This window comes from Austrofundulus limnaeus, unplaced genomic scaffold, assembly GCF_001266775.1.
Source record: "Austrofundulus limnaeus strain Quisiro unplaced genomic scaffold, Austrofundulus_limnaeus-1.0 Scaffold355, whole genome shotgun sequence".
NCBI classification, from domain to species: domain Eukaryota; kingdom Metazoa; phylum Chordata; class Actinopteri; order Cyprinodontiformes; family Rivulidae; genus Austrofundulus; species Austrofundulus limnaeus.
In genome coordinates, this window is record NW_013952757.1 from 577,769 (window position 1) to 587,062 (window position 9,294).

The window sequence follows — 9,294 nt, forward strand, 5'->3', positions numbered from 1 at the left end:
AGCAATATACTGTTTCTGTGGATTGATGTATGTATCTGCTGCTACTACACCTGAATTTCCCACCCATGGGACCATAAAGGCTTTTTCTATTCTATTCTATTCTTTATTCCCACCCACAGGGTCCTGTAGAACATTTATTTTATCCGTAACTGTGTGGTTGTTCTGTCCACAGACCAGTTCTGCTAACTACACCTTCATCCCATACATGGTGACCCCCCACAACAAGGTGTACAGCTGTGAGGGCAGCCTGATGAAGGGTCTGACCGAGCTGATGCAGCCGAGCTTCGAGATGCTGCTAGGGCCCATATGCATGCCGCTGCTGGACCGCTTCYTTCAGCTGCTCAAAGTGTCACAGGCCAACTCCCAGTGAGTCTACTGCACACTCTGAATTTATTCTGTGTTGTCTTTCAGATTTGTTGCAATGTGAAAATATCTTCATTAGTGTATAGTAAGGGAACATATTAATGATGGTTTCCAAAAGAAAGGACTAACTGCAGTAACTGCAGTCAGTTTGACTTTATGATGTTTGAAACAGCAGCAAGCACCTTCAAATACACAAATGATCACTGCAGTTTTGCAAATTTATGCAACTTAAAGTTAGATGAATAAATTGTTACCTCTGSTAGTATCCAGTTTTGGAGCATAAATTTACAGAGAAAACCAGGATCAGTGTTAATTACATCACTGTATATGTTTTGACTTTAAGCATTTGAGGAAGCAAAGATTCAAGTAAAAGGAAGCAGAAGATAAATTATTTCCCACAAGCATGGAGTTCCTCTGAAAGAAATCTGACATCACTGGTTTACATTATTGGAAGAGGGTCTCACAACTTGACTAGTTTATGCAAAATATTCTGAAAAATAAGAAGATAACAAAAAATGTACTGAACTTTTGTAGCGCTTTGTCAAGTCCCTCTGGACCCCAAAGTGCMTTACACTTAGACATTCACCCATTCATACACACATTCACACACTGATGATGGTAAGCTACATTGTAGCCACAGCTGCCCTGGGGCWCACTGACAGAWGCGAGGCTGCCGTGCACCGGACCCTCTGACCACCATCAGTGGGTAAGGTGGGTGAAGTGTCTTGACTTGACTTGACTGACATGTAGCATTAATGATTGACTCCTCTGGCTTTATGGATAAATATATTCATTCATTTATTTTATTTGATCAAGGAAAACACAATAAACAATGTTACATGATAAAACAAACAAGCAACCGTTGCTTTGTACAAGGGTTTTCTAGCCATAGGCTAATTTGCAGACCATCCTTGGTTGGACTTTTAAAATAAAAACAGCTAAAAATAGAATAATAATAAAATAAAGTTCCCACTCTATGACTAACTACCCCCCCCCCCCACACACACACACACACACACAAACTTGTTTTTAATATCCTACAGGTGCTGGTCATAAAATCAGAATATCATGAAAAAGTAGATTTATTTCAGTAATTCCATTTAAAAAGTGAAACTTGTATATTATATTCATACATTACATACAAACTCATATATTTCAAATGTTTATTTCGTTTAATTTTGATGATTACAAATGACAACAAATGAAAATCTCAAATTCAGCATATCAGAAAATTAGAATCTTGTGAAAAGGTTCAAAATGGATGGCACCTGGTACCACACTCTAATCAGCTAATTAACTCAAACCACCTGCAAAGGCCTTTAAATGGTCTTTCAGTCTAGTTCTATAGGCTACACAATCATGGGGAAGACTGCTGACTTGACAGTTGTCCAAAAGACGACCATCGACACCTTGCACAAGGAGGGCAAGACACAAAAGGTCATCGCTAAAGAGGCTGGCTGTTCACAGAGCTCTGTGTCCAAGCACATTAATAGAGAGGCGAAGGGAAGGAAAAGATGTGGTCGAAAAAAATGTACAAGCCAGAGAGATAACCGCACCCTGGGGAGGATTGTGAAACAAAACCCATTCAAAAATGTGGGGGAGATTCACAAAGAGTGGACTGCAGCTGGAGTGAGTGCTTCAAGAACCACCACACACAGACGTATGAAAGACATGGGTTTCTGCTGTCGCATTCCTTGTGTCAAGCCACTCTTGAACCACAGACAGCGTCAGAAGCGTCTTGCCTGGGCTACAGAGAAACAGGACTGGACTGCTGGTGAGTGGTCCAAAGTCATGTTCTCTGATGAAAGTAAATTTTGCATTTCCTTTGGAAATCAAGGTCCCAGAGTCTGGAGGAAAAGAAGAGAGGCACTTCATCCACGTTGCTTGAAGTCCAGTGTAAAGTTTCCACAGTCAGTGATGGTTTGGGGTGCCATGTCATCTGCTGGTGTTGGTCCATTGTGTTTTCTGAGGTCCAGGGTCAACGCAGCCACATACCAGGAAGTTTTAGAGCACTTCATGCTTCCTGCTGCTGACCAACTTTTTGGAGATGCAGATTTCATTTTCCAACAGGACTTGGCACCTGCACACAGTGCCAAAGCTACCAGTACCTGGTTGAAGGACCATGGTATCCCTGTTCTTAATTGGCCAGCAAACTCTCCTGACCTTAAKCCCATAGAAAATCTATGGGGTATTGTGAAGAAGAAGATGCAATACACCAGACCCAACAATTCAGAAGAGCTAAAAGCCACTATTAGAGCAACCTGGGCTATCATAACACCTGAGCAGTGCCACAGACTGATCGACTCCATGCCACGCCGCATTGCTGCAGTAATACAGGCCAAAGGAGCCCCAACTAAATACTGAGTGCTGTACATGCTCATACTTTTCATGTTCATACTTTTCAGTTGGCCAACATTTCTATAAATCCTTTGTTTTTATTGGTCTTCAGTAATATTCTAATTTTCTGATATGCTGAATTTGAGATTTTCATTTGTTGTCATTTGTAATCATCAAAATTAAATGAAATAAACARTTGAAATATATGAGTTTGTATGTAATGTATGAATATAATATACAAGTTTCACTTTTTAAATGGAATTACTGAAATAAATCTACTTTTTCATGATATTCTAATTTTATGACCAGCACCTGTATTTTTAGTAATATTCCCGACTGGAAGCATTTTTGCAAAATAAAAACATAGTCCCTCCCAAGCACAAAACCCTGTGGAGCTCCATGGCGAACACTGATGCGTGTAGATTCATTCCCCGTTTACATGAAAACAAAAGGAAATCATCAGGTAAATTTGATTTAAAAAAAGAAGCCTAGTACATTTACCCTTATTAAACAATACAGTATGATTGATTGGATTAAAGGTAGCACTGAGATTAAACTGAAAAAATATAAACACAGGTCTACGGTCTGAGGCTCTGAACCCTAAATCCCAAATGACCCYCTTCAATTTTAATCAAAATTTCTTATTATAATAAACTAGTACTGTTCATGCCCCAACAAAATACCTTTTGTTTTTTAACAAAAATAGCACAAATAAACTGATCCTGAAAGCAACAAAACAAAAGTACAAAAACAATTTAATCTCATGTGAAAAAAGGCTTTTTCTGCTTTAATACCTGCCTAAATCTCAGACTTACAAATTCCCACAGAAATAGTACCAGTTACTGTGGAAAGCTTTCTCAGAAGTTGTTGAAAAGGGACAAACTTCATCCAGTCACTTTTAGCTGGTTTGCAGCAACCTTCAAACTGGATCTGATTTCAAGGGTTTTAAACTTTAATCCAATGTAGATGTTATATGTATTACTCAGATTGCAAAGTGAGCTATAATCAAGTTATTTTTAATTTAAACTATATCCAAAGAAATTCTATTAAAATAGGAGGAAAATAGGTTTTAGCCTTTGTGGAGAGTGGTTAAAGTTATGTAAAACAGTGAAAGTACTCCGTYAAAGAATTATTCTAATCATGGTAGAATTGTTCCTTAAGGAGATTATAAAACAMTTTTAATCAGGTAGTTATTGTGTTTGTTCTGCCTCAGAAGATCACTTTTTCCTCTTCTTAACTGAAGCCCTAAGGCACATTAAACCTGACTATATTTCCCCCTTGCAGTCAGATTATCTCTGACATCATATCTCACATCTCTAAACACTTTTTAAAATAGTTTTATTTCTGTCCTGCAGCCAGTATTTCCGTGAGACGATTCTGAATGAGATCCGTAAAGCTCGGGAGCTTTACACCGGCATGGAGCTAGCGGTTGAACTGAGCCGGATTCAGCAGCGGTTGGACAATGTAGAGTGCCTTTCAGTGGACGTCGTCATCAACCTGCTGCTGACGTACAGAGACATCCAGGTATGACTGTTCAGCGGCTGTTGGGCTGCATGATATTGTGGAAAAACTCGTGATTTTTTTCTAACCCTGCAAGATATAATGCACAGTAGACCTGTCACGATAACAATTTTGTTGGACAATAAATTGTCRCAGAAGTGATTGTCATAAATAATATTCTTTGGAGACCATTTTAAGCTAACATGATTTCCTGCCCTCACATATGAAATTTGTGAACGTTTATCAAATTCATTTATGAAAAACAAATGAACTGACTTGTGTGATATGTAGCATCAATTTTTTGACTCTTTGGACTCTTGAGACCATTCAACTTTATGATGAACCCACCCACTCGAGCTGTTAGGGGAGTGTAATGGAAAACCACCGAACCGTGCTGTAGAGGTGCTAGTGGAAAACACCATTATTTTGTATGTGTCTTCCTCTGACTTCATAAAATAATTGTAGTCACCCTTAAGAAATTTACAAAAGTTTATGAAATTTAAGTAAAGTTACAGATGGACCAAGAGCAGAGTTTGTGTAAACAACACACAACAACAGCTACTGAAGCTGTAACAATGCTACCCACCTCCTCTATTCAAGCTAGTGCAATTTATTCTTTGTGTCTTCCTCTGGCTTCACAAAATAAATGAAGTCACCCTCACATCGCTTACAAATTTCACAGAAGTTTACGAAATTTACGCAGCGTTTAATAAAACCCCTAAAACACTTAAGTTTTGGCACTGATCCCGGAGGGTATCCTGAGGTGTCACCAGCTGGAAGAAGGGGTCTGGCAACCAAAAACACTCCTCTGGCTAAATGCCTGTCATACATGTCAAACTCTCCGGACGTTTACCTGTATAAAAAGCCTCAAAAATCTGTAAATTTTGCTAAAAAATCCGTACAACTTGCACCCGGGGGTCCTGTAAGCTGCGCACACGAAAGCACCCGCTGCGTAGCAGTAGGAGAGGAGAGCGGACAAAGTTCAAAACTTATTTCTAACGGCAGAAAATGTTGGGAAGTGGCTGTTTGATGTTATTTATTGTTTTTTAAATCATCCTACAGGCTCTGACATGTTGGATTAACTTGAAAATGAGGTTTTGAAAAAAATCCGTTAGACTTGAAAAAATCTGTGAGATTGCTCTATACACAGTACCTGCAAAATGTCATAAAATCCTTATAACTTACGGACTATCTGTACAAGTTGACATGTACGGCCTGTTAACGGGGCTGTCATGCTACAGAGATTAGAGACCATGTGCCTGGTAAATACCTGACTCCTGAATTGCCTCCACTRTATTCTATAAAGTAGAAAAGGAGACATGAGGAGAACAAGCAGGCATATGAAAATGATCAACCTCATTTTAATTTATCATGCAATTAATTGATTTAGCCCCTAGTACAGATACTGCGATTTAATTTGCTGTCTGTTGCYCACATTTACATTGCAATAACAATGCTCAAATCAGAAACCATGTTGCTTTTGTGAGAAATAAAGTTTCAGAAGAATTTACCTGGATCAGCTGTGAACATTATGAAGAAAACATCTCCCTCCAACCATCCTTTGAGAAATGCAGGGCTTAAAAAGTTACATTTATGTCCACATTTAGACTAACATGTCTCACAGTCAGTACTGCCTTGTATTTCTGTCATGTTTTAGTTGAATGCAGTGGGGCCAATGGCCAGCATGTAGGTGAAGACATTTTTTAAAACAATTTTGTTTTTACAAAGGTACTTTTTGTTTTACAAAAGTCAATTTTTATTTTACAAAAGTCAAATAAAACATTATAAATTAGAAAAACCTGCATTGCCATGTGGACAATCTCCTTGTCATCACAGTTGATTGTTGCAGTCAAAGAAACATTAGAAAAATATTCTGAATTCYTGTTAATCTGACACCCTACCCCTTCAGGGCATCCTTTTCTTCCCTCAATCATGAGTCCTTTCAGACCACCAGCAGAGAGCAGAGGTTTTAAACTGAATGCTTTGTGGTGAGAGTCCAGGTCCTCCTYCTCTCCAAGATGCACAGCTGGATGAATCATTCATCACAACAACAAACATAAGTTACTCAACACGCTTTGGGTATTCAAACCATGTAGACAAGTAGGAGAAACAAAAACCTGCTGAAAAGCCCACTCACCACAAGAAGCTGCCCTGGTTTGTAAACAGAGCAGATTAGATCTGTTTGGAAAAGAAACTGCAGCAGGAAGCTTATTACTTTTATTCTTTATTTACTGTTTAGGATTACGAGTCCATCGTCAAGCTGGTTGAAACTTTGAAGCAGCTTCCAACCTTTGACCCCATGGCTCACCCACATGTCAAATTCCACTACGCCTTTGCACTGAACCGGTGAGCTGGAACCCACGCATGACACAGTACTATATAGTATTACCCACCAGAGACACACAAACATTTTTTGACAAATTTTTCTACATTTGAACATGAGACAGAAAGTTGGCTTTTATGGTCATGTGAACATTGTGATTAGTGTCCCAATAACATGTTTTTAATTATCAGTTTCTTTGTATTGATCTTCATCACTCACYTTTCATGGCAGTGGGAAGTTATTTGATTGCTTTTGTCTGTCTTGTAGCATAATATGTCATGAGCCAATTGACAGATTTTATTAGGACTGTATTGGCAGGAATTTGGTGAAATAATYCATGTCACGATACATGGGTCACAATATGATATTTCACAATATGTTGTGATACTGTAAGCAAGGTGATTTATTCCCATTTTTTATCAAAAAGGTTCTAATTTTAAAATACGCAGCTGAAACTAACATTTAAGCTAGGCTAACTGCTGCCAACTAGCTAAAATACACCACAAAAAGTTACAAMTTAAGCCTAAATTAAAACATGATTCTGTGCTTTTGAGAATATTGTAATATTTCAGTGTATTTGTATTTTCTTACATCTCTAAATTTTATTGAAACTTCCAGAAATGAATCATTCATCAAGTTGTTTTGAGATGATCACCACTAGGGGTGTAAATAACCCGCTTTGTTTTTAATATTTATCATTGTTTAACCAGGCAAATCCCATTGAGATCACAGATCTCTTTTTCAAGGGTGGCCTGGGCCTGAAGGCAACCTGTTGTACAAATTTTTGTGTTTCTTTACCAAAATACAATATTATATCGATTCATTTGGATTATGATACAGTGTTTATCGATATTGAAATGTTTGTCACAAAACGATTTCAATTCAKTTCACAAGTCGGTAATCTATATTTTGTGATACCATATGTTTATCCAACATAATTAATACATTGATGTGGATTGATATTTTTGGTTTTCCTTGATGTCATTGAAACATTCATTTAATCAATATATTAAATATATTATTTTATTATAACTAACTATTATTGGTCAAAATTGATCCTTAATACACTATTATCATCATACATCATTAATACGGGGTGGCTGTGGCGGAGTGGTTAGGGGAGTCGTCCTGGAACCGGAAGGTTGCTGGTTCAATCCCCCATCCAGCCGTCTCAGTCGTTGTGTCCTTGGGCAAGACACTTCACCCACCTTGCCTACTGATGGTGGTCAGAGGGTCRGGTGGRGCCGGTGCATGYCAGCCCCACCTCTGTCAGTGTGCCCCAGGGCAGCTGTGGCTACAYTGTAGRTTACCATCATCAGTGTGTGAATGTGAGTGTGAATGGGTGAATGTCTGTTAGTGTAAAGCGCTTTGGGGGTCCGGAGGGACTTGAAAAGCTCTCTATAAGTTCAGTACCATTATCCTAAATACAAATCCTGCAAGAWTTTTYTTCAAAAATGCAAGACAGTGGTGCTGTCTTTTGCTAAATCTTAAATCTTAATAAGGAGCTTAAAGTCTGACAAATGCATCTTTTTGGTTTTCTGTTTAATTAATATGGTTTAATGTTTGCAGGCAGACGTTCTCTGTCTGTTTCTGTTCAGCAGATGCACGCCACAGCAGGTTTTGGCTGCCGGTTTCACACCAGCTGGTTTTCTTGTAAACTTCCTGCGGTTTTCATGGTGCAGCTGCCTCCGTCAGCAGTGAAGCACGCTGCGCTTTAATTTGGCAGCAAACATGGAAAACGATTTTTCCATGAGATTTTTGTGTTCATTCATGCGTCCAATCCTGGGATACAGAGACAGTTTTGATCCAAAATAATAATAATAGTAATAATAGGAAACTATCACTTCTTCATGAGAAAAAWTCCTGCAAATTTTTTGTTTTCTTTTATCTCAGTAAAATCAGATGAGTCATAAAACCTGTTGAAGGAAAATAGATAGGAAGAGCTCTGAAGGTGAGGACCAGGATTTTGAACCGGATTCTGAATTGAACTGGAAGCCAGTGAAGTTCTGCTAGGATCGGGGCAATGTGGGTCAATTTGGAGGTTCAGGTTAGGAGTCTTGCTGCCGAGTTTTGGACAAGCTGAAGGCGATTTAACTGTTTCTGTGTAAGAAAATTTGTATTCAATAAACTGAAGTCGAGATGATAAACACAAATGTTGAATAAAGTGATTTGTAGAAGGAATGAAACCATARAACACCAGTCTGGAATCTGAGTGAAGGTTTATTGTCGCTGAAGCAGACAGGAAACCCACAKTGCCCATAAAACCGGAAGCTCATATATTTATACAGTTTCTTCAATGCCTTCGCTCGCCCCCTGCTGACCTACAGCTGAGTCACAGGCATTCAGACACAATTCTCATCTACTGTCTGGAAAAYCGTTTTATTATGTGTTGTAAAAGATATTTCAGACATGTAACTAGACCTATTTCAATCAAGAAATAATAGATTAAATACTGTCAATATTTCAAAAAGGAGAACTTAAGAATACTGTATCTAATATATTGTTTCATCAATTATAATTATTAAAATTTGATGAGTTGGTTGAATATCACATTCTGCAGGTTATGTATAAAGCTCATTAAAATGTGTTATCTTCAAACATCCAATCAAATATTGTTAAGACGGAAAGCTGTTATAATTTGAAGGGATTACAAATGTTTATAAAACCAAAAAAATCCGAACAAATTTGAAGGACAGATGAACTTCAGTAAAAGGTATAAGACTATGGAATAATCTGGAAAATGATTATAAAAGCATTGGGTCACTTAATTC

General features: G+C 38.1%; 1 protein-coding gene across 1 annotated transcript in view; it reads left to right on the plus strand.

The window, feature by feature from the left end:
- The window catches only part of map3k5 (mitogen-activated protein kinase kinase kinase 5), a gene marked incomplete in the record, with an annotated part of 89,557 nt that overhangs the window by 38,484 nt on the left and 41,779 nt on the right, over positions 1–9,294 (plus strand). The window contains 3 exon segments of the mRNA XM_014023049.1: positions 173–366; positions 4,056–4,224; positions 6,440–6,546. Coding sequence (XP_013878503.1) covers positions 173–366; positions 4,056–4,224; positions 6,440–6,546 — 470 coding nt within the window.